The sequence below is a fragment of the Amblyraja radiata genome, chromosome 28 (genome assembly GCF_010909765.2).
Source record: "Amblyraja radiata isolate CabotCenter1 chromosome 28, sAmbRad1.1.pri, whole genome shotgun sequence".
Lineage (NCBI taxonomy): Eukaryota > Metazoa > Chordata > Chondrichthyes > Rajiformes > Rajidae > Amblyraja > Amblyraja radiata.
Window position 1 is genome coordinate 18,941,099 of NC_045983.1, and position 26,078 is coordinate 18,967,176.

A 26,078-nucleotide genomic window follows, 5' to 3' on the forward strand; every position below is an offset into this window, starting at 1 on the left:
CCCACCAGGCCTGAGTGACTGAGCTGCCAGCCCACCAGGCCTGAGTGACTGAGCTGCCAGCCCAAGAATCCATTCGGCCCACAATGTCCATACTAGTCCTCTGGAAACCAGTCCCTTTAGCCCACAACACCCATACTAGCGCTCCAGAAAGCTGCTACACTCCTATGATGTGTCCACCTTGCTCGAACATGAGTAGCTCTAGAAATACAAGCTTGCTATTCCAGCATCTCACCCTGATGAGCTGTGATCTGGGGTGGCAAGTGGTGGAATGAAAGCAAGGCTTTGCCCAAGATCAAGATCCAACTAGATTAAGACATCTCAGGCCAATGAGAGCATAGAGAAACCTGGTCAGAGGGCATTGAAATACTCATATCTAACATCATACGGCAAGGAAAGCTCACCAGGTTCATACTGACAATCAAGCACCCATTTACACTAATCACATTGTATTCGCCCCTCATTCTCATCAACTCCCCCCAGAATCATCCACTCTCCTATACACTGTAGGGCAATTTACCAAGGTCCAGTATCCCACAAACTTGCATGTTTTTGAGAAGTGGGAGCAAATGGGCAGAAACTCACATGGTCGGAGGGAGAACAAGCAAACTCCAAACAGAGAGCACCCAAGGTCAGGATCAAACCGGGTCACTGGAGATGTGAGGCAGCAGCTCCACTGTGCCCCATGGCGCTATCCCCAAGGCTAGAGGTGACAAAAACATGGATGAGTATATCAGCAGCAGGTCAAGTGAGGCAAGGCTAGACCTGATCCACGTTTCATCAACTGGAAGTAGACAGTCTGCATATGGGCATTGACACGAAGGTCAAATATGATATTAGGGTTTCAAACGGAAAACCAGTTATTACATTACATATTTTTAATTACAAATTTTCTTTATTGAAAACATTGATTATTTGATTCTGTTTTTCAAAAGATATAGGATGCAGAGAATAAAAATAATTCTGTAAGACAAGGCAACAGAATAATTCATTAAAATTACAACACGACGGAATTGAAAGTGCTCAGGGTGGGGTCAGTGCACTGCTATCAGTAGAAGTCAACACAACACAATGGCAATTGGCCATTGTTAATATGAATACTTATTTTGTGTAATATTGATGCACAGAGTAACCTGTTCACCATCAATTGATATGAATTCTTCCTGCTCATGGCATCACGGTAGGAGAAATGTGTGAAACTACAAAAGTCCTCAATACAAAAGTCCTCAATAAGCACACTTTCGGTAGCACAAGTGCTGCCCCTAAATAATAAAACAGAAATGCTTGGATCAGGTCAGTCAGCATCGGCGCGTCCTCTGTTGCTCTCTTCACAGATGCTGCCCTGCTGAGTGTTACCAGTCATTTCTGTTTATAAGTCATAAGTGATAACAGTAGAATTAGGCCATTCGGCCCATCAAGTCTCCTCTGCCATTCAATCATGGCTGATCTATCTCTCCCTCCTAACCCCATTCTCCTGCCTTCTCCCCATAACCTCTGACACCTGTACTAATCAAGAATCTATGAAGAATTCAGGATATTTCAGGATGCCAGTATTTGCACATTTGTGATTTTCATTTCCAAGTTTTGGTTCATTTTCTATTCACTAGAACTCATGATTAAACTTCACTCTGGATACTGGTTTAACTCTGAGACTCCTGGTGTACACTGCTTTGCATCAAAGATAGTGAAATAAGCTCTTATAAATGAGATACGCGTTGCAATTTAGCTTCTCGCTCTGTAACAAAATCAGAAACCCTCCCCTTCAAGATAGCGTATTGCTATTCACCAATTTCCAAGCTATGCATAACAAGATATTAATCATTTTCCCAAGGAACGACATGCCAGAACTCTCATTCTGACAGCTTTCTGATCAAGAGGCTAACATCCACTGGATGTAACAAAGACAAATGTGTTTCTAACCTTTCTATGCAGAAGAGGTGAACGTTCCCTCCAAGTCCTAGCTTGAAATCCATGCCTTGTTAACGTACAGTAAAGTACAGTCATCTCTTCCAAACCCCCTGCAATGGAGGAAAGGACAACGGCTTCTCAAGCAGCCTGCCTCATTCAGTTCAAGAATGATTGATCTGTACTGCAGCACCTTCCGTTTGTGGCCATTAATACATTCACTAAACAATCGTCCAATTTTCAGCAGAGAGCCCCAAACCTCAGGACAATTTTGGGTGGAGTGTTTTCGATTTCCACTCACCTTTGTGTACGGAGAATGCTTACTGGCATCATCCTGCTCTCTATAATCTAAACATCCTAACCTGCCATTTGCCCTGAGCTAGGGCAAGATTCAGTGAAACTTCAGGTTCAGCAGCTGAATATTTACATTTTAACGTTGAACCAGACCAGACAAAAATAAAATCAGAAATATTCTGTCGTGTCAGGGCTAAAACCAAACCGATTCCTACCTTTCATATAATCTCAGTGATGTCATTATGCTCATTATGAATTGCTTTGTGAAATGATTTGTAAAGATTTTTTATAAAGATCAGCATTTGTAAACATTATTCTTGGACTCTCTAAAATGCTCAGCTTACAAAATAATTATGAATAAATATGTTGATCAATGTCATAAGAATGATCTGTCAGTCAATGCCATTCGTGCTGTGATTCAAATACTCCATTTTAGTTGAGATTTCTGCCTTCCCTCCCATATCTAGTAGTAATTAGCATTCAGATTGTGTCGCTGACATGTAAATGTCTGATTCTTGCACAATAATCGCATTTAATTTCATTACAAGGTGCTTTTGTTTTGCAGTGATAACATGTTCTTTTATACATGGTTTTTCAACAGTGCCGCTGATCAAGTGATACTGTAGGTTTGGAAACACTGATTTTAAACTAAAGATTAACCAACACAAATACATTGATGTAGAAATACTTGGGATTGAGATTAATAGAGTGTGTTTTCAGGCTTTTAAACCCAAGACTCGCTATCTTCACTTCCTTGCCCCATGGCCTGTGTAATGGATTGTTTTTCTGAAGTTCTGCTTTGTTTCGACTGCGCACGCTGAGAAGGACAAGAGTCCTCTCTTGAAACAAGTTCTTCTGGTTGTGTCAAATACGAAGAAGGCTTCTGTTTAACCTGAGTCTTGGATCTCACAACTCTGCTGTTAGCTCTGTGAGATTTGTGCTGCATTCCAGACTTGGTGGTGTTTTTTGATGTTTTATCGTCCTGCCTGTAAGATAAAGGTGTTGGGATTCTGGATGGCCTTTTCTCTGGTCTATTGTCCCTCCTGGGACGTATTTTGGGCCGAAGCTTCAGCTTGTAGATAGAGGGAACCCTCTCGGGCTTTCTTAAAAACCTCTTTTGTCTTCCTTGTTGAACCCAGGTTTTGTGAAGAGTGCAGGGTGGGTCTGGCCAGTCAAAGGATACGTTGGTGTCAGACCCTTCGTTTGTGGGTGTGGAATTCAGCTCAGTAGCAGTCACTTCATTTTGAGGCATTGTCACAACTCTTCTCATAACTCCCTTAAAAGCACTGCCCTTTTGGTCACACGTTGAACCAATCTCATTTGCGCTTTGATCTTCAGTTCTATTGGGGAATGGCTTGATGGCTTCCATGTCATTCAAACCTGGTTGCTGTAGTTTGGTGCTGGAATCGGATGGCACCATTTCCAGGGAGCTGTTTGCTATCCAGTTCTCAATGTCCACGTGACTGAGGCTTGGCGTTCCGCTGACGAGCTCGGCAAGAACCTCCCCAAAGCCACTGCCATTCTGAGTCAGCTTTGGTGAGGGAGGCAAAGTCCCATTGCCACAACTGGTGGGACGATTGGCATCATTGACATGGCTGGCTGCAACTTGGAAGGGGGATATCGAATACTTTGAAGAACATAGGTTGTCCGATCTTTTAGCTTCCTTCTGGTTTGGAGAACTGGCCAAACTCGCTGCTGAGGAACATCCACTGGGCTCGCTCCCCTCCAAGTTGTCCCCAACTAAACTAAACATCTCCAAAGCTTTCATATTCGACACAATTTCATCTTCAAAGCTTCTGTACAGTTCTATTTCCTGGGTCGGGTTAATAGGCGGTGGTGTGAATAAACACATTTTGCTCCTGCCATTGTTCACACCTTTGTTGTTGTTGTTGTTATTTAAGCTGTAAGGGTCTGGAGTTCTCGACCGAATAGGACTTTTTTGCTGAATTGGTTTCTTTGATCCGTCCATTGATGGCTTCCTGGTAGAGATGGGTTCTTGCCAGCAGCCTTCCTGCCCAGCACCAAGTGGAGCAGGCAGCTGAAGAGCTGCTTGATCCTTCCCACTTCTCTTCTCTGCACCTTGAGCTACAGACAGCTTCCATTGTAAGCTAGGTGCAGACAAGTGACCTCTCACCAATCCTTTGGAGATGATGGAGCCTGCTTCTGAAGCCGGCTTGTGAGTCAGTGACAAAGCCCTGGTGCTCTGCTTGTTCACGTTTGAGCTGCTTTGGTCACGTTTGGAATCAACACACTGGGTGTTGGTCCAAGTGCGGCTCATCCTGCTCTCTGTCTGTTGAGGGACAGCAGGTTGACTTGGCACTTTCTTGGTGTCCATCACAGGTTCGGCAGCTCTTTTGATCTCCTGAGCTGCAGAATAGGGCTTGGAGGTTATTGGCAAAGCCCTGGTCTTCTCTCTCCCTGTTCTTGCTGCAGAGGTGATGTTGGAATTGAATTTCCCACTGTTGACGCTGGTTGGCATCTGGTAAGAAGGAGTTGATGACCGATCTCTCTGCCTGGATAATAAATCAGAAACATAGAACAGTAGAATGTGAAAAAAATATCATGTGAACCTCTTAACTAGTGAGCCTATGGAGAAGGCGCGCTGAGTTTCTCCAGCATTTTTGTCTACCTAGGATTATCCTTGATCGGACTTTGCTGGTTTTACCTTGCACTTAGAATAAAGGGGAGGTCATTTAAGACTGAGGTGAGAAAAAAACTTTTTCACCCAGAGAGTTGTGAATTTATGGTATTCCCTGCCACAGAGGGCAGTGGAGGCCAAGTTACTGGATGGATTTAAGAGAGAGTTAGATAGAGCTCTAGGAGTCAAGGGATATGGGGAGAAGGCAGGCACAGGTTATTGATAGGGGACGATCAGCCATGATCACAATGAATGGCGGTGCTGGCTCGAAGGGCCAAATGGCCTCCTCCTGCACCTATTTTCTATGTTTTCTATGTTTTTCTAAGAAACGGGTACCTATTGGTCCCAGAGAAAGCAAGTAAGCAGTAGGTGAAGGAAATCATTAGTTTTGCTGTGTAACTTGCTGTGCCCTGTATGGGCCAGTATCACAGAACATACCAGTGGGTGAAGGCAGATCTGTAGGGTGTTTGCTTGAACAGCCAAAGCACAGGTCCCATTTCATAAGTAAATGAGCAACCTAATGTGCCTCTTGGTTGCCTTGCCAAAAATCATTTGGCACCTCCAGTCTATTCCACTCTGTTCATTTTTTACTGGCCTCCGTTTGTCAATCAATTTTAAATACATTTATTAAGATATATTAACAAATATATTATTATGGGGAGAGGGCAGGAGGGATCGGAGGGAGAAATAGATCAGACATGATTGAATGGCAGAGTAAACTTGATGGGCTGAATGGCCTAATTCTACTCCTATCACTTATGATCTTACGATCTTAACCAGTAAGTTAATTGGCTACTGCAAATTACCACGGTTGTGGGCAAAGGTCAAGAAGAATGAATGGAGAATTGATGAGCAGGTGAGAGTCTGAAGTTAGAGAGCAACAGGGAAATAAAGGAGAGGGGGAATGGGACTGATGGAAGATGGCATGGTTCCAATGGGCATGGTTCCAGTGTATTGTCGTAGTTAAGTAAATTCACAACAGAACATAATCTGTGCAAATGCAGTACTGAGACTAATTGTGACCAGTGCACCCTGATGGCTTGCTAGGCCTTATTCTATTTTCACACAAGGCTGAGTCCATGCACCCATCCCTTGAGTCTTGCTCCATTCCTCCAGCTTTTGGACCCATAGCAGCCCCTAGCAATTGACCCAGTGTTAGGATAAAACTGGGCCAGAGCATCAGCCTGGCATATTTCAGATCACCAAGGGCACAATTAGCCCAGTGTTCCACACTATGAACCATTGCTACACATAGAGCAAGCAGAGTCACTGGTTCATCAAGCTGAGTGTTAGGGATGGCCCTGCTGCAGACAATACTGTGTTAGCATTGACAATTAACTGGTCAGCTGAATGTCAGTCTTGCTCCAGCACTTTCTGTGTAAAAACTTGCCCACAGGTCTCCTTTGTATTTTCTCATCTTTCCATAAAGCTATGTGGTCTAGTCCTTTGACATTTCCATACTGGGAAAAAAGTTTTGACTGTCTGCCCTATCTATGCCTCTCATCATTTTAGATACTTCTGTCAGGTCTCCCCTCAACCTCCGATGCACCTGAGAAAATAATCTAAGTGTAGATCTTCTCCTTACTAAAACCCTCTTATTCAGGCAGCATTCTGGTAAACCGCTCCAAAACCTCCATATCCTTCATGTAATGGGGTGACCACCGGGTGGCGCCCACATTGGCCGCCTCGCCAACAGTCTGTCTCGTCCCTTCCTTCTTTGTTGTTTTTGTAGTATGTGTTAAATGTATGTTTTAGTGTTCTGGCTCTGTTCTAGAGCCCCACTGATGTGGCAACATTCACAGGGTGCTCTTCTTGGGTTGACTTCGGCCTAGAATCTACACAACAGTTTTGTGAGTCAGGGGGATGGGAGGTGGCAACATTACATAGAAACATAGAAACATAGAAAATAGGTGCAGGAGTAGGCCATTCGGCCCTTCGAGCCTGCACCGCCATTCGATATGATCATGGCTGATCATCCAACTCAGTATCCCATCCCTGCCTTCTCTCCATACCCCCTGATCCCTTTAACCACAAGGGCCACATCTAACTCCCTCTTAAATATAACCAATGAACTGGCCTCAACTACCTTCTGTGGCAGAGAATTCCACAGATTCACCACTCTCTATGTAAAAAATGATTTTCTCATCTCGGTCCTAAAAGACTTCCCTCTTATCCTTAAACTGTGACCCCTAATTCTGGACTTCCCCAACATCGGGAATAATCTTCCTGCATCTAGTCTGTCCAACCCCTTAAGAATTTTGTAAGTTTCTATAAGATCCCCCCTCAATCTTCTAAATTCTAGCGAGTACAAGCCGAGGATTGAAAGGAAATCAATGGCAATGCATAGGAAACTAGGAGCTTTGCCAATGATTGTGTCTTATCTCATCTCTGTTCTGTTCATGCAGTCAGCCATCTTCCCTACAGGTTGGAAGCATTGTTACCGGGATGGGTGGTAGCACAAATCAATGCAACAATCCCACAGGGAAATCACCAGCTTCCTGCAAAATAAGCCCAAGCAGCTGATGTTCCCGCTTGTTGACTGCACGCCCACAGAGCCTTGAGTAGACAGGTCCCACTGTTGACAGCCAAACTCTTTCATAATGTAAGAGTGTGAATTATCTGTCACTGATAAATGCTCACCAGTGTTCACAGATAATGGGGTTTAATTAACCAGCGCTCGTTCTAACAGAATGAGCAATGAGGATTATACAGCCTGGTTCATTTCTTCCAATCACTAACTGTGGGATAATGGGTGATGTAGGTATATAGGGCAGCAATATCTTGTACTTCTGGATATGCTGATGTCCTTGTAGTTAAATGCAATCTCAGCATTAAAAGCAGAATCTGTCTCTTCAGGGTTTACATTAAGGTTATCCCACTTATCATTTCCAGAGACACTTGTCCTTTTACAGTTTCATTGGCAGATGTCTTAAGAGAAGAACTTAAAACGCTAATGCAATGGCAGCTTAAATACAAAAGAGATTGAAATACAGAGTGTGATTATATTTTAAAAAAGAGTAGGAACAAGAAAGTGCAGATGCTGGTTCACAAGAAAGGCTGAGGAAGGGTCTTAACCCAAAAAGGCACCTATCCATGTTCTGCAGTGATGGTGCTGGACCCACCGAGCTACTCCAGCACTTTATGTCTTCTAGTGGTTATATAAAAGTTTGATCACACTCCAAATGGAATATCTTAGTGGTCATTGGGGAAGGATCATATTGACCTTCAGAAAGTAGACCAGAGATTCATCAGGATGATAATGGTGCTAAAGGGGTGAAATTATAAGGACTGATCACGTAGAATATAGCTGCGTTCCCCAGAGTATAGAAGATGATATGCGATTTAATTAAAATGTTTGTTTAAATGTTGTACCCTCAGGTGTGGAACTCACAACAAGCAGGCAAAACTTCAAATTAAAGTTTAACAGTTCCGAGAATATATCAACTAATCTCTGCACCATGGGCTGCGGAAGTCTGGAACTTTGTCTCCAAAACAGTAAACACTAGCACTGTATACAGTCTAATTCCAGCGATCAGGGGGCTAAACAATCATGAGCAGCTGGATCTGTGCTCTATAAAGTTTAAGAAGATGGGGAGGTGACCCCATTGACATGTAAGAGCCCGAGGGAGCATGGCAGGCTGGATGTTGAGTGGGAGAACTTTGTGGAGAGGCCACAGTTACAAGGAGGCAGTCATTTACAACAGAGGTGCATAGCAATTCCTTCTTGCAGAGGGCGTCGAATGTTTGGTACTTTGTACCCCAGGCAGTTGTGGAGTCTGGATCACTGGAGGGATTGGGGGATTGAGCACTTGAGGAACTGGCACAGAAGAGGAGATGACCCCTCGGACAGATCAGCCACAAGCTAGTGGTAGCCCACAGGGTCACAGGGAAAACATGCAAACCGTACACTGTTAATACAGGAGGTGAGGATCATACACTGGTCACTGGAACACACCATAGTGTGCAAGGCTCCATCAATGACAGCGGCCTTGACTCAGCATGCATCATTTATTACTGTTACTTCATACCGACTAAGGCTGCTTAGATATTTCCCTCAGTTTCTGCTGAATTTATGGTGCTATGGATAAGACTGCTGCAGAACCTCACACATCCCTGGGGCAAAGTGCTAAATATCAGCAGGCAGCTCACTTGCACAGCCCCACTGCGATCATTGCCAAGGTGGTCGACAGTTAATTGCAACACTTCCGCATGGCTGCCTCCGCACGGGGATATTTTAATTAAGTTGATTTCCAATTGATAGTTCTCATGCAGCGAACAGTCCCGTCGTCATTGTGCTCTCAGCATCTCGCATCATCCTCTCAAAATCTCTCCTTTTAGTTCAGGAGAATAAGACGGAGTTCAAAATAATCGCAGGAAACAGAACTCTGTGGAAACGTTTGCTGCTTTGGGACTTCCCGCAAGGGCAGCTTGGACTTGATTGTCCAAAGAGTAAATGAGGCACTTGGGTCTAATGAGACTCCACTTGGTTGTTCATCCTATGGAGACAACTACAGAAGCGGCATTATGGCACTGTCCACCCACGCAGGGTGAAGATCTGCAGATAGACACAAAACGCTGGAGTAACTCAGCGGGTCAGACAGCATCTCTGGAGAAAAGAAATAGGTGACATTTCAGGTCAAGGTCTCGACCTGAAACATCATCTATTGCTTTTCTCCAGAGATGCTGTCTGACCCGCAGAGTTACTAAAACATTTTTGTGTCCATCTTTGGTTTAAACTAGCTATCTTCCAGCTAACTTCAGTTCCTTCCAACAAAGGTAAAGATCTGCATTCGACACATTGATATAGATGATGTACATGGATAGGAAGCGATAACATAGCACTGCTAGTCAAAAGGAATTGATTTAGCCCAGGAGCTCATCACTTGATTCAGTGATATAATGGCAGTACTAATTATTTTTGCCCACCGTTTTTTCCAATTTCCTTAATATTTTCAGCAACAAAAAAAAACCGACTTTAGCTTTCTGAGAAAGACGGCCATATCCAGTGTTTTAAGCATATAATTCTGTTCCTCTACCTGGCTTGGTAGGTTTGCCGTGGCTCTGACTTGTCGCGGGGATTCCTCCTGGCGGAGCTCTCTGCAGAGGTAGTGGCAACGTCCGGTGATGGGGGTCGGAGAGCAGCATTGTGATTCCTCAGGGAGAGAGCAGAAGGTGTAGCTAGTTTCCACTCCACTGGAGGCATGGGGCTTTGGGACCTTGACAGAATGAGTGTCGTCTGTGGCTTGTTCGGCTGGTCTGTCCTTGGCGGCAAGCGAGCCTTGATCTCATGCGTAGGCATGGCGGATCTGTGCGGGCTGCTGAATCTTGACACTTGCTTGTGAGCTGTTGAAAATTAAAGGGATTAGAGATCAGTTATTGGAAATCGGTCAACATCCATGTTATTCAATAGCTGATGAATTATGACTGATCTGCAATAACTATGTTAATGCTATTGAACTTGCATGAAGGAATCCCTAGTGAGAGTCTATGCATTAAGGATGTGTCTGATGCACCCAGAAATACTTGTGTGATCCCATTGTCTATGAACTTGTTGGTAGGCTTGAGTGCAGGATTACAGCTTTCCATGCTAGGGAACTGAATCAATGGACATCAATTTTGTTTATGCTGCTTGGGCAGTAAATGAGCAGGTCTCAATACAATTTGTTGTCTGCGCCAACCGGATGACTCGGCTGAATTCCAATATAATCCATGCTGTTAATATTGGACTAGTTATAAAAGGAGCTTCGATCAATAGCTGCGATAAGCCAGAGGCAGGCAACGTAACAGGCAGAGATCTGTTGTGTCCGATCAAGATGATTTGAGTCAGAGATTCAGTTTGGAATTTCATAGGATACCGTGATACAAACAGTCTGGTTAGGGATGGAGCCAGCAGCAAGAATACAGTTTGTGGCAGGGGTTTTGATATTCCTGCTGTTGCAACTCAACCAAGCTCTGTGGAGAGAATTGTAACAGAAGCGAACCTAGCACTGAACCATCCTACTGCAACCAAGAAGCAGTCCAGAACTACTATCCACCTCATCGGGGACCCTCGGACTATCTTTGATCGGACTTTACTGTCTTTACCTTGCACTAAACATTATTCCCTTATCATGTATCTGTAAACTGTGATTGGCTGGATTGTAATCATGTATTTTCTTTCCACTGGCTGTTCAGCACGCAACAAAAGCTTTCCCACTGTACCTCGGGACAAGTGATAATAAACTCTCAAACTATTTGCCCATTAGGCAACAATGGCAACAGCCAACAATGAACCATAGTGGGTTCCACCTTTCCCTGTGTGTGTGTGTGTGTGCGCGCGCGCGCGTGCGTGCCCGCCCGCTCCCCAACTTGATCATCTGTAGATAACCCACTCCCTGGCTGGCCGATACCTACTGAGTGATGTACAGCGGCATGGGTCATGCTTGTCCAGGTAATGCTCCAGAGTGTCCCATCCTCCACCCACACGCACCATCACATGATTGCGTAAAATCTATGGGAAAAAGACAGAAGATCATTGGGAGCAATAATGATTTGCATGTAACAATCCGGTAACAAATGTTTACATTCTTAAATTTATTTCTTGAACAAATATGGTCAACCCTTTAATTATTCAAGAGAGCCTGGTGACACTGCATAATACTCATATTCCCCTTTGTGAGACTGCCCTGCACAGATCATAACATGTGAATGAATCTAATCCAATATTTTGATCCAGTGACTGAAATGGCTTGCTACAAGTGTCCAGCGGTCCACCCGCACACGGATATATCTCGTGGGCATGTGATTTGTCTCTACATTCTGGCATCTGGAGGACACCTCTGGAGCAACCTTCTACCAGGCCCTTGCCATGGTGACCTGGCTGCTACCCTGGCCTCTTGGTGCACGACATCCTTGCTGGTGTGTATGTCTTTATGCGCACCTCAATGCCCCCCCTTCATAAGTTTATAAGTGATAGGAGCAGATTTAGGCCATTCAGTCCATTGTCTACTCCGCCATTCAATCATGGCTGATCTATTTTTCCCTCTTAACCCCATTCTCCTGCATTCTCCTCATAACACCTGGCACTCGTACTAATAAAGATTCTATCTATCTCTGCCTTCAAAATGTGAGTGGCAGCCCTCTCCTCCCTCTCCCCTGCATCTTTTCTCTCGTCTATGGCAGCTGCTGCACGAGTTGCAGGTTGCCATTGCGAGTGTACATTCGGGCCCTCCTCTGATTAATACAGAGCTCATTGCTGGAAACCTTATTCTAATAGGCTTGGTTTGTTGGGCGCAGTGCTCATCTCACTTTGCCTCCAAACCACCCTAGTGCTGCTTCCAACATCTTTTATTTTTTTGTTTAATTTAGTTTAGAGGTTTAGTTTAGTTTAGAGATACAGGCCCTTTGGCCCACCTGGTCCTTGCGACCATTGATCCCCGCACATTAACACTATCCTACACCCACAATGGGACAATTTTTACATTTACCAAGCCAATTAACCTACAAACCTGTCCGTCTTTGGAGTGTGGGGGGGAAACCGAAGATCTCGGAGAAAACCCACGCGGTCATGGGGAGAACATACAAACTCCATACTGACAGCACCCATAGACAGGATCGAACCCGGGACTCCAGCGCTGCAAGTGCTGTAAACAGCAACTCTACTGCTACGCCACTGAGCCGCACACGTGCCTTTGATCAATGTCACTTTTTTTGAGGATCTCTCAATGTGAGCATTAGCACTACTCCCAGTGTAATATTTATAGAGAGTTTGCCTTCCTCTCAACTATTTCCCATTCAATTGTACTATCACCAAACTGGGGTACAATACCTTCATTGCATTTGTCAAATGCATTAATGTTGTCAATAATTAGATCCAGTTTTAACTGCTGTGGAGCCTGACTAGTTGCAGATGCACTGAAAAATAATCCATTTAACCCTATTGTTTTCTTTCTGTCTGGTAACCAGGTCTATAATTATAGCAAGACATCACTCTCATGAGGATATACTGAAATTAGAGTCAGTCCAAAAGGGATTCATTAGGCTAATCCCTGTGATGAGAGAGTTGCTCCATCATGAGTGTCAAATGAAATTAAATATTTGTTCTATGGAGTTTAGGTAAATTAGGGCCGATCTTAATGAAACATAATGATCTTAAGGAGGCATGAATACGGTAGATGTCAGAGAAATCTAACATAAATGGCGTGGTCATTTTTAAATGAGGTGCACAAGTTCTTCTTCTCCCAGAGGGTGGTGAATCTCTGGAATCCTTTTCCTCTGAGATTTGTGCAGGAGAGATAGTTAAAGAGGTGGTATAGGTCATTCTGCTACAATGTGATGGTTGTGATCATAAGAAACTTTGTGTTACATAAATTTATGTTACAAAAATAATTGTGTCAATGGGGAATAGGAGTTGAGGCTAGAATGCTTCAGATTCCCAAAATAAAGTTATTGATTAAGTTGATTGATTGAAAGATACAGCAAGAAAACACTCCCTTTGGCTCGCCATGTCCATGTTGACTATTGATCACCCATTCACACTAGTTCTATGATATCCCACTTTCGCATTCACTCCCTACACACCAGCGGCAATTTAGAGACCAATTAACCAACAAACCCTCATGTCTTTGGAATGTGGGATAAAACTAGAGCACTCGGTGGAAACCCACAGGGTGACGGGGAGAATGTGCAAACATCCACACAAACAGCACCCGAGGTCAGGATCGATCCCAGTTCTCTGAAGCTATGGGGCATCAGCTCTACCAGCTGCGCCACTGTGCCGCACTATTTCTCACATGATTTTCATAAATAAAAGCATTTTTAATAGCTGTAAGTTTATTTTTTATTCCTGCAGGCTAAAAATACCAAAAACTGTATTTATTGTTAAATTGTAGAAGAGAGGATTATTGCACAAGTGCCAATAAAAGTAATTGCCTGTTAATCTCAATGGCCTTCTATGCTCAAACTACCCGACTGTGTTCTTAAGAGACTTTGGAGACTTTTATCCTGGACATTTTTTTTGGTAGACAGCTTTTTTTTCTGCTTATCAATTTCCATTCTCTGGTTTCCGATCGAAATTGCATCATAGTCATTTCAGCCCGTGTAATACAAATATCATATGTATTAATTTATATAAATGTAATTCATATATAAATGCAATTCATCAATGCCTTCTGTGGCAAAGAATTCCACACATTTTCAACTCTCTGGGTGAAGAAGCTTTTCCTCATCTCAGTCCTAAATGGTCTACCCCTTATTCTTAAACTGTGACCCCTGGTTCTGGACTCCCCCAATATTGGGAAAGTTTTTCCTGCATCTAGCCTGTCCAATCCTTTAAGAATTTTATATATTTCTATAAGATCACCTCTCATCCTTCTAAATTCCAGTGAATACAAGCACAGTCAACCCATTCTTTCATCGTATGTCAGTCCCACCATCCCGGAATTTACCTTGTGAACCTACACTGCACTCCCTCAATAGCAATAATGTCCTCCTCAAATTAGCACACAATACTCCAGGTACGGTCTCACCAGGGCCCCGTACAACAAGTAGGACCTCCTTGCTCCTAAACTCAAATCCGCTCACAATGAAGGCCAACATGGCATTAGCTTTCTTCACTGACTCCTGTACCTGCACGCTTACTTTCACAGTGACTGATGTACAAGCACATTCAGGTTTCATTGCACCTCCCCTTTTCCTTATCTGACACCATTCAGATAATAATCTGCCTTCCTGTTCTTGCCACCAAAGTGGATTACCATACATTTATCCACATTATACTGCATCTGCCCACTCACCCAACCTACCCAAGTCACTCTGCAGCCTCATAAGCATCCTCATCGCAGCTCACATTGCCACCCAGCTTTCTGTCATCCACAAAAGTGGAAATGTCACATTTAATTCCCTCGTCTAAATCGTTAATACATTTCTGTATGTTTGGGGAATTAAGGACAATGGGAAACTGCCCAGAAGAGAAGATTAAGCCTGGGAAGAATCAATCCTGATCATATTGAATGGTGAGGCAGACTAGAATGGCCGAGTGGCCGATCCCTGCTCCTGTTTCCTTTTGCTCCCTCATGGCCCATTATCAGGTGCACTTTATCAAAAGCCTTTTGAGAAACCAAATGCATTTTCTCCATTGGCTCCTCATTATGGAGCTGGTTAGTTCCATCCTCAAAGAGTTTGAATAAATCCATTAAACACTCTTTTGCTTTCATAAATCCATGCTTACTCAGCTCGGGTTGACTCTGAGATAGGTTGTCTCTTTTCGGCTCAGTTTTGAGCATTGCAGGACTCACATATCACAGCCATAGTGCCAGTGCTTCACACACGTGACAGGTCCAGAATGATCAGAGATCAATTTTCTCTGGTCCTTTGAGGGTGTCTGGCCTGATCTATACTTCACACTTTGTGTGGTACCCGGTGATGACATTGGTTTTGTGCCAACACTGAAATGGGGGCAGCAAAGGCCTTCATATTTGGTGAAGAACAGTGGAAACATTAATGTTCAAACCATAACAGAAGCCAGGTTTGGTAGGCCTGTGTACTACAGAAACACAAACCTTTGGTATAAGGGCCCTTTACTATACTGTAAATGTTATGCAATGCAATTAACAGTTATTTTTTGTTTCAATATGGACAAACTAAAAAATTTGAATACACTGAATAAAATCCATGTTAAGAACTTACAAATTTGAACAAAGCTCTAAAGCACCAGAGCAAACCTAAACTTAATTATTGCACTCAGACTGTTACAATGTCGTAAGTCCAGGACTTCATGCACCTAAGATTGGGGAGACTTCCATCTAAATGAATGACTCTGGATTAAGCTGAGATTCCTCCAACCTTTTGCAACTAAATCCTTTCCAGTTCACGATATCATCCCATTCCCAGAGACGTCGGTGGCGCAGTGGTAGAGTTGCTGCCTTACAGAGACCTGGGTTCAATCCTGACTACGGGTGCTGTCTGCACGGAGTTTGCACGTTCTCTTCGTGACCTGCGTGGGTTTTCTCAGGGAGCTCCGGTTTCCTCCCACACTCTAAAGATGTACAGGTTTGTACAGGATGTGTGCTGAAGAATAAGTTTAATACTTAATAGGAGTGAGGATGAGCAACACATGGGCTGGAAGAGTGGTGGATGCTGACGTACCTGGATAACCACTTGAAGAGGCTACAGACCAAGAATCAGAGAAATTAAAAGCCTTTGTCACTTACCCTCACAAAAATCAAAGTGTTGGAGTCTCCCACTTTATATTTCCCTTCAGAGACTTTGACCATGGGGAACTGATCAGGACAGGTGCAACGACTCACAAGATGACGAACCTGCAGGTTAAAGACAAGGTGCACTTGCTGTTAAAATTCACCCTTCACCACTTTGGTACATCTGAATGAAAAACACTTACTTTTTATGATGTGAAGTCCCTGATACGGATTCGTTTCTGCCCTCCGGTGCTGACTGATGGACATTGGTGCTCCAAAAATGCCAGGCAATGAGCATCTCCAATAAGGGGGCATCAATAATGGATCGACTAGGCTTATATTCACTGGAATTTAGAAGGATGAGAGGGTATCTTATAGAATCCATAAGAGATTGGACAAGCTAGATGCAGGAAAAATGTTCCCGATGTTGGGGGAGTCCAGAACCAGGGGTCATGGTTTGAGAATAAGGGGTAGGCCATTTAGGACTGAGTTGAGGAAAGAATTCTTCACCCAGAGAGTTGTGAATCTGTGGAATTCTCTGCCACAGAAGGTAGTGGGGGCCAATTCATTAGATGTTTTCAAGAGAGAGTCGGATATAGCTCTTAGGGCTAACGGAATCAAAAGATATGGGGTAAAAGCAGGAACAGGGTACTGATTTTGGATGATCTGCCGTGATCATATTGGATGGTGGTGCTGGCTCGATGAGCCGAATGGCCTACTCCTGCACCTATTTTGTATGCTTCTAAGCCACCTGTCCTTGATATTCAATGGCATTGCTATCAATGAGCCTCTAACATCTTATATCTTGGCACACAACCAGGCAAACCACATAAGTACTGTGGCTCCACCAGCATGTTAGAAGGCTGGGTAGCCCTTGGGGAATGACTCACCTCCTGACACCCCTATTCCTTTCGAGCATCAGCAAGACACAGGTCAGGTATGTGACTGAACACTCTCCACTTGCCTGGATGAGTGCAGCCCCAACAGCACTTAAGAGCACAACCAACCAAGGCAAAGCAACCTGCTCACCTGTCATCCTCTCAATCAAATGACACATACACATAATCTAGCCCGCAGTGGCTGCAAGTGTGCAATGACTACAAAATGCACTGGGGTTATTTGCTCAGGCTGCTCTGAGAGCACCTCTCAAACCTACGCCACCAAAGATGAGAAAGCCAGCAGGTTTAATGACGCCATACAGCACAGAAACAGACCCTTCATCCCACCTTATCCATGTTGGCCGTTTAAACCACACACACTAATCACTTCTGCTTGCATTAGGACTGTACCCTTCTATGCCTTGTCAGTTTAAGTGTCTGCCTAAATACTTTGCAACCATAATATTGCATCCGATTCCACTGCTGTACATTCCAGATATTGAGCTTTCTCTCTGTTGAGAAAACCAACCCCTCACATCCTCCTTACCTCTCACCTTACACCAATGCCTTCTTGTTTTGGATACACCTGTCAGCGGGAAAAGATGTTGATGATCTACCCACTCTATGTCTCTAATAAGCTAGTACTTCTAACACGTCACATTTCAGCCTCCTTTGCTCCAGGAACAGCTCCACATTTCCATGAAGTTGGCGATATGCGGGTGGATGGAGTGGTGAAAACATCATTTGGCTGTAAAAGGATAGGAACAGGTACACAAAAATGCTGGAGAAACTCAGCGGGTGCAGCAGCATCTATGGAGCGAAGGAAATAGACAACGTTTCGGCCCGAAACGTTGTCTATTTCCTTCGCTCCATAGATGCTGCTGCACCCGCTGAGTTTCTCCAGCATTTTTGTGTACCTTCGATTCTCCAGTATCTGCAGTTCTTTCTTAAACAAGGATAGAAAAAGTTTGGAGATATATGGGCTCTGGGCTATTGGAAAATGGGACTAGCTCACTTAGGTAACTTGGTTGGTACGTACGGGTCAGGCCAGGGGGCCTGTTTACATGCTGTATAACTCTATCACTCCATAACGTACTCCATATTATGCATGGAATCACCACCACCTTCAAAAACCAGAACAACATAAACCATAGAACAGTGCAACACAGGAACAAGCTTTTTGGCCCACAATGTCTGCGCCAAACATGATACTGAATCCCTTTTGTCTGCACATGATCTATATTCCCCCATTTCCTACATATCCACGCGCCATGTGAAAGAAAATATGAAGGGCCTTTCTTACGCTGCAGATTCAGACCAGAGGCCACAGATTTAAGGCAGTTGACAAAGAAATCAAAGGGCATAGGAGATTGTATTTTTGGGTGCCACTGGTGTCTGTACTGTTTGTCAGGTGGGGGTAGGACATTAGACATTAACTTTCTAAAGGGCACTAGAAACAGGCCTATGGAGCCCGTTGACTGTCAACTACCCAATTGTATTGATCCCATTTTATTCTTCCCCACATTCTCATCATTCCCGCAGATTCTACCACTCACCTACATACTCAGGGCAATTTACTTTGCTTAATTGACCAACCAGCCCATATGTCTTTAGGATGTGGGAGGAAACCAGAGCACTCGAAGGAAACCCATAGAGTCGCAGAGAGAACATGCAAACTCCACACAGATAGAGCAGGGCGGTCAAGATCGAACCCGGGTTACTGAATCACTGAGGTGGCAGCCCTGCTGGTTGTGCAACATTCAAATAACTAGTTTGCAGGACCATGGTGGAAGAAAAGTGAGACTAATCGGATGGCTCTTTCAATGGACCAGCATGGGCACTGGCTGAGTGTCCCCTCCAAGCTGTAGTATGCGGCAAGCCATTGCCCTCTGCTTTACATGGAGCACGGTTTGAGTGTGTCGTCATGACTCACTCACCATTTCATCCAGGTTTTTGAAGTCGCAGAGCTGCCTCTGTGGTTTGGGTTTGGGGGGAATGATCTCCGGTGGTAAATCCATCTCCTCGCGGATCTCGTCCTCGATCTCCTCCTCCATCTGAATGAGGACCGGAGCCAACATGCCGAACTTGGAAGCTCTCCTGGCAACTTCCAGCAGACACAGCACAAAGTTCTTCTCATTCTTCCTCAGAACCAGGTCCTCTGTCTCAAACATGAGAACGTCTGCAATAGAAACAAATCCTCAGCAGCTACATTTCAATCAGGCAGGAAACCAACATTAGTAACTGGATTGTGGTGACTTATATAACCTTCAGTTTAGTTTATATGTCACATGTACCGAGGTACAGTGAGAAGCTTTTGTAGCGTGCTAACCAGTCAGCAGAAATATATTATATGATTACAATTGAGCCATTCACAGTGTACAGATACATTATATCGTTTAGCCTAATGTATCGCTAAATAACGTTTGGCGTAAGATAAAGCCAGTAAAGTCTGATCAAAGATAGTCCGAGAGTCACCAATGAGGTAGATTATAGTTCAGGACCGCTCACTAGTTGCGATAGGATGGTTCAGTTGCCTGATAACAGCTGGGAAGAAACTGCCCCTGAATATGGAGGTGTACCTTGTAGGATCAGCAAACATTTTTAAGCCAGATAAGAAGATAATGCTGTAAAGTTCGAAACAGAGTCTACAGTATTTGCACGCAGTCTGTAATGGGATCGCTGATCATTTGTTTCAGTGAAGTTGATCGACTGCGTTGATAATTGAGGAAGATTTTATGTTTGGAGAACAAGCATACTCTTAGCTTGAAGTCCCATTTGGGAGACGGACCTCTGACATTGCCCCAGTCTCCCAGTGGTCACTGCAGATTTGCTACGTAAAGGAAGTTTCACAGGGCCTGCTGCTTTACTTGACATTCACCCATAGTTCAGGTTGCACCTGTTCCTGGGTGATTTTCCAGAATTCAGGATTTGAAAGATCTAAATTCAGCTGCTTTCAAGGTAGAAAGTGTTTAATTTATTTAGATCAGGGCACCAGGTTGTTAGAAGTCGATGACTTAAAATGATAACTGCTACCCTCTCCACACATGCTGCCTGATCTGTTGCATTTTTCTGATATTACACATTTTATTTTCTTCTGTTCTAACGTGCAATGCAGAAGGAGGCTATTCAGCCACAGGGTCCATGCTAGCCCCCATCACCCCTCTACTTCCTTGTGGCTTTGCAGCTTATTCTCTTTGATCCGAATTAACTTCCCTTCAATTCTTCTCTCAATTCCTTACACTGAGAGGTAAAGACCTATGATAAAGGGAATAATGTTTAGTGCAAGATAAAGTTCAATAAAGTCAGATTAAAGATAGTCTGAGGGTCTCCAATGAGGTAGATAGTAGCTCAGGACTGCTCTCTAGTTGTTGGTAGGTCGACAAATACATCGACAAGACAAAGACAAATAGGACAACTATAGGTGTGAGGTAATAGACAATAGATAATAGACGATAGGTGCAGGAGTAGGCCAAACAGACTTTTGAGCCAGCACCGCCATTCAATGTGATCATCCCCAATCAGTACCCTGTTCCTGCCTTCTCCCCATATCCCCGGACTCCGCTATCTTCAAGAGGGCATATTGACTGGTTGCAACACAACCTGGTTTGGCAACTCGAATGTCCCGGAATGAAGGAGTTTGCAAAAGGTGATGTACATTGGCCAGTCCATCACGGATACTGACCTCCCCACCATCAAAGGAATCTATAGGAGACGCAGCCAGCATCATCAAGGGCCCACACCACTGTCTCATTACACTCTTGCCATTGGGAACAAGGTATAGCAGCCTGAAAACTGTAATATCCAGATTCAGGAATAGCTTCTTCCCAACTATCTTCAGGCTACTTAACACTCTGAACTGCAACTAAACTCCGAACTACGAACTGCCTTGGTTGCACTTGGGACTTTGGGCTTTGTTTTGACTTTTTCACTATATTAGGCTTTTTTATTTATTGAACTTTTTTAACGTTGATTTATTATATTATCTATTGAGTACTGTGTTTACAAACCTATTGTACTGCTGCAAGTAAGTAAGAATTCCATTGTTTCGATTCGGGACATAGGACAATAAAACATTCTTGATATGTAACCGGCACCATAGTCTGCTGTGGGAGACCGCAGGCAACCTCCCTGTGTGTGTGAGATGATGCAATCCTAAACCAAAGTAAATAGTCTGCCTTACTCTGCTCCATGCAGCCAGGCACCTGTTGACTAGTTCAATCAGTCATTAACTTCCATGAAAAGTGCCTGACCTTATCAAGAGCTTCACACAGAGAAAATAACTCCTCAGATGTAACGGCATTTGGAACTTGTCTCTCCACAAGCCAGAAACCTGCTGTTAGTAGACAACAACCCCCGAAGGTCTCTACGATGTAATGTGACTGAAAATCTTTTCAAACCTGTGGGGTGATATCAATGCTAATCATGGTTGATTCAGAGATCTACACGTAATGTATAAATGCACAAGAACGTCGGCAACAGAAGTAGGCACATCAGCCCCTCAGGTCACTGTTGAACTGTAGGATCATAGAACATCTATGACAGGGTAGGCCACTTGATTCAACATGTCTGTGATGGTTGAAGAGAACGACCTAACCTAACCCCATCTTCCAACACTGGGTCCGTAGATGTTCACCTCACCATCCTCTCAGGCAGGGATTTTAAAACTCCAGCACCATCTGGTGGAAGAGGATTTTCTCTCTCAAAACGACACAGTGACACAGCGGTAGAGTTGCTGCTTCACAGCATCAGAGACGTAGGTTAGATTTCGACTACGCCTGCTGTCTGTACGGCATTTGTACATTCTCCCTGTGACCGTATGGGTTTTCCCCGGGTGCTCCGGCTTGCTCCCACGTGCAGGTTTGTAGGTTAATTGGCTTCTGTAAATTGCCCATAGTGTGTAGGATGCGAAAGTGGAGAAACATAGAACCACGGGTGACCGTTGGTCGGTGCAGACTTGGTGGGCCGAAGGGCCTGTTTCCACGCTGTATCTCTAAAATTAAAAATTAAATCTAAAATCCTCCCATCACTAACTTGCCCCTTCTTGACTTTTTATTTCACTCACCTTGACCCTCAGACTTTTATATACCTTGGTCATGCTTCTGTTGTTCTAAAAAAACCCAATCTTTCCTATGAGCCACCTTCTCAACACCCTCTCCAATGAAATTGCATCTTTCCTACAAATTGGTGAGCAGTAGTCTCAAGCTGTAGCTTAGTTTTTAGTTAAGCAGCGTGGTATTAATCCTTTCGCCCAATAAATCCAAACCGACCAGCGATCCCTGCACGTTAACACTAGCCTACACACACTCAGGACAATTTACACTGATACTAAGTGTACAAACCCAAGCCAATTAACCTACAAACATGTAAGTCTTTGGAGCGTGTCATTGGAGTGTGGGAGGAAACCCATGCAGTCACGGGGAGAATGTACAAACTCCAAACAGACAGCACCCATAGTCAGGATCGAACCTGGTCTGTGGCGCTGCAAGTGTTGTGAGGCAGCAACTCTACCACTGTGCCACCGTGCCACCCTGTAGCCTGACTAGTGTCGTCGATTCAAGCAGCATGGAAACAAGGTGCTCCATCCCACCAGGGCTGTGCCAACTGTATCAAGCACCCATTTCAATAAAAGACTAATTGCTGCAGTAACTCAGTGGGTCAGGCCGCAAGGTCCACTTCCTCCATCGACTCAATATCTTCCCATTTATCCTTCGCTTTTCTGTGTCTCCCGACTCGTCATAAACTCCATTTGCTATCTATCTGCCCCTTTAATCCCCCCCACCAGAGGAAATAATTTCTCTGCATTTAGAAACATTTAGACAGGTACATGGATAGGGCAGGTTTACAGGGATATGGGCCAAATGCAGGCAGGTGGGAGTAATGTAGATGGAACAAGTTGGCTGGTGTGGACAAGTTGGGCCGAAGGGCCTGTTTCCACTGTAAGACTCTATGACTCTATCTCCCCTCCAACCCTTTTAAAAATATTTTATACTTGAGGAAATGCAGGTTAATTTCTGCAAGCTGCCCTCTTAACTCTCTCCAATTTTCCACATTGTCATGCAGCCACCGGCTGTAAATTAAGCAATGAAAATTGAATTAATCTATTGAGCCATTGTACTCCTGGCTCCATTAATGCAGGCCTGGGATAGATCAAAGAAAAAGTGTAGAAACAAAACTAATCTAAAAATGACAGTATATTTTTGCATTAGTTCCCTTTTGTTGATGTTTGTCAGAGGGTTGTGACTTTAGTTTCCCTGAATGTTAAGCTGTAAACAGTCAAGTCCCAAGGCAGTGAGGATGTTTGCTGGTGGAGCCTCTGTTGAACACCAGATGCACCAGGATCACTGATCAGCACAGTTGCAGGATGGCTCAGCCCACAAATGTGGCCCTGGTTGTATGAAGTCAGATCTTCATCAAATCCACCACATTCCTTGCATTTACATGGTGCCAAACATTCCCAGGCGCTTCACAAGAGTGATCATCAGACCAACGTTCCCAGAGGGGGTTCTACCAGAGGAGGTTTCAGGAGGGGTAGAGAACCAGAGAGTGAGGGTTATACAGAGCTTGGAGCCTCGGCAATGGCATGCCCACCTGTGTACCAGGGGTAGTCCAGGCACAAAGATGTTAGCAGATCTTGGAGTTGAGATCATCAGGTGTTGGTCCAGTTGGTGTCAATCTGTACGTGTTGTACATCCTTGGGTTCAGTCCCACAGGTGTCGGTGTATATTGGGACTCGATCCCACGTGTGTTGGTATGTGTTGGTATATGTTGGGACTCGGTCCCAAAGGTGTCGGTACATGTTGGGACTCGATTCCACGGATGTCAATGTACACTGAGGCCCGATCCCATGGTGTCGATGTGTGTTGAGGGTCCGTCCCACAGGTGTTCATGTATGTTGAGGCTCAGTCACATAGGTGTTCGTGTACGTTGAGGCTCAATCCTACAGGTGCTGATGTATGTTGGCTCTGTCATACAAGTATCGTTGCAATTTAAGGTTCATCATTGTCCTTACACTCAAAAGTCTTTCAGTTCCATTAACAAGCTTCAGGTGTATGATCGAATACTCTGCAGGAGGAGTGCTGCTCCAACAGCATCCAAGAACCTTATCATTATTGATGATGATAATGATGAAGGCTCCATTTGTTTTGGACCCCATCAACCTCCCTCGTCGTTCCATTCCCTCCACCGTTAGCTGCAGTCTCTGCAGAGTGGACATGCAGTTGCTCAGCTAGAACACATTGACAACACCTCCCAATGCTTGACCACTTCCACCAAGAAGGAGAAGGACAAGGGCAACAGGTGAATGGGAATACCACTACCTGGGGCTGTTCCTGTCTAAACATCTTCCTGACCCCTCATCAGTCTGAAGGTCTCGACCGGAAACGTCGCCAATTCCTTCTCTCCATAGATGCTGCCTCACCCGCTGAGTTACTCCAGCATTTTGTGCCCACCTTCGATTTAACCAGCATCTGCAGTTCTCTCTTAAACATCCTGACTTGGAAATATTTGGACCATTCCTTCATGATCACTGGGTCTAAACCCTGAAACTCTCTCTTCTCCAGCATTCACCAGAAGGAATTCGGGAAGGAAGCTCACCACCACCTTCTCTACAACAATGCAAGCTGGCCTGAAAAAAAAACCCCCATCCTCCAAAGGAAATAAAAATAAATCATCTAAAATGTAAAATTATTTCAAAAGCTCTTAATTTGCTGTTTTTCGTGCACCGTGACCGTGACGAGACCGCGGTTTGTGACTGTGACTCTCACTAGCTTGGAACAGTGCAGCACTGAGTGAAAGCAGCATTGCCGAGCGGTGCATTAAATGCGGCTTCTCTCTCTCCTCAGCTGGGTGGGCGTAAAATAAATATTCTGGAGGTCGAGGGAGCTCGCCCGAGACCCGGCTCACCCTGTCAGTGAGTGGGACGGGGTAGTGCGTAGCTTTACCCACGTTGCTGCAGAAAACAGCTCCACAAGACCTCTGACACGTCAAAATGATCTACTTATCCCAATGTTTGCTGGAAACACTCAGTAGCCTGACACAGCATCCGCGGTGAGAGGAAGGAAATGTCAAGGTTTTAGGTCGGTGGGGTTGGGAGTGGGAACGAGAGATACAATCTCATGGTAACAGATGCAACATATGTGAAGCTTTCACCGGTCAAATAATCAAAAAATAACCACACGCCGCCTCGGCTCACTCTCGGGGAGTGGTAGCCGGACCTCTGGGGAAGAGATTAGATCCCAGCAAGGTGCCATTGCCAGGGCAGAGAGCCCGGCAGATCCCTGGGGATAGAGCGGGGAGAGAGAGTTGTGTAGCTACCTTTGATCTGCATCTCCTTGCGGCACCACTGGATGAAGTTGGATACGTTGTCCCGGGCCAGGAAGGTTCCGGGCTGAGCGGCCGCAGTGTAGGTGACCCCAGCCTGCGGCAGCTTGACTTTGACCAGCAGCTCGGGGTACTGGCAGCAGAAGTGGTGGGCCACCCGGCTGACGTTGTTGGCGTGCTGGCACAGCAAGCTGCCCGTCTCCAGGTCCCTCACCAGCTGCTCCAGCCCCGTGCCCAGGCCGTACAGCTCGTTCAGCCACTCGGCCAGGTCCTCTTTCATGGCCACCAGGTACTCCTCGCTCGACTTGAAGGGGCGGATGCTCTTGGCCGTGGCCGACTGGATGTTGGCCATACCCCGGGCGGGCTGCAGGGGCCACCGCTCCGGCCACCTCTCTCCCCCCACCCCACCCCCACCGGGGGCACCTCCCCAAGTACTTCAATCACAAACTTGTCCAAACTCTCTCCTCGGGCTGGTGGGCTCGGCGAGTCGCGCTGCCCGGGGGCTTCCCGCCCTCTTGGACACGGTGTTTACACTCACATACTTGTTTCTCCCAGCTCCCTGGCGACGGCAGAGCCATCCTCCGCCTCCCGGCTTAACCCTTGCCTTCCCGGGCCCGGAGCCAGCAAAGCTGTTCTCCTCCTCCCTCTTCCCCAACGGTGGCTGGCGAGTGGGTGTGGAAGGAGGGTATTTTGGGGAGGGAGGTGGGGCGATATGGGATGGGATGGGATGGAGGGGGGTGGGGTGGGAGATGGGGGGAGATATAGGATGGGGGGTGGGATATGGGATGGGATGGGGGGGTGGGCATATGGGATGGGGGGGTGAGGTGGGAGGTGGGGGGAGATATAGGATGGGGGGAGGGGATATAGGATGCG

At 45.2% G+C, this 26,078-nt stretch overlaps 1 protein-coding gene across 1 annotated transcript; it reads right to left on the reverse strand.

Moving 5' to 3' along the window:
* Positions 1–922: 922 nt before the first annotated feature.
* gas2l2 (growth arrest specific 2 like 2) lies at positions 923–25,761 on the reverse strand. Its single transcript, XM_033045974.1, has 6 exons — positions 25,200–25,761; positions 18,824–19,065; positions 16,024–16,131; positions 11,228–11,324; positions 9,871–10,177; positions 923–4,709 (listed from the first exon to the last, which is right to left on the reverse strand). The coding sequence occupies exons 1-6, from the start codon at positions 25,555–25,557 to the stop codon at positions 2,921–2,923; spliced, it is 2,901 nt and encodes a 966-aa protein (XP_032901865.1). The 5' UTR covers positions 25,558–25,761; the 3' UTR covers positions 923–2,920.
* Positions 25,762–26,078: the final 317 nt, after the last annotated feature.

Excerpts from the sequence above, each read along its gene's own strand:
- gas2l2 (XM_033045974.1), bottom strand. The coding sequence starts at position 25,557 with ATGGCCAACATCCAGTCGGCCACGGCCAAGAGCATCCGCCCCTTCAAG. Across the intron at positions 19,066-25,199 it reads CAAGGAGATGCAGATCAAAG|ACGTTCTCATGTTTGAGACA; the intron begins GTAGCTACACAA and ends TTTCTATTGCAG. Across the intron at positions 11,325-16,023 it reads ACACTTTGATTTTTGTGAGG|ATTTTACGCAATCATGTGAT; the intron begins GTAAGTGACAAA and ends TTTTTCCCATAG.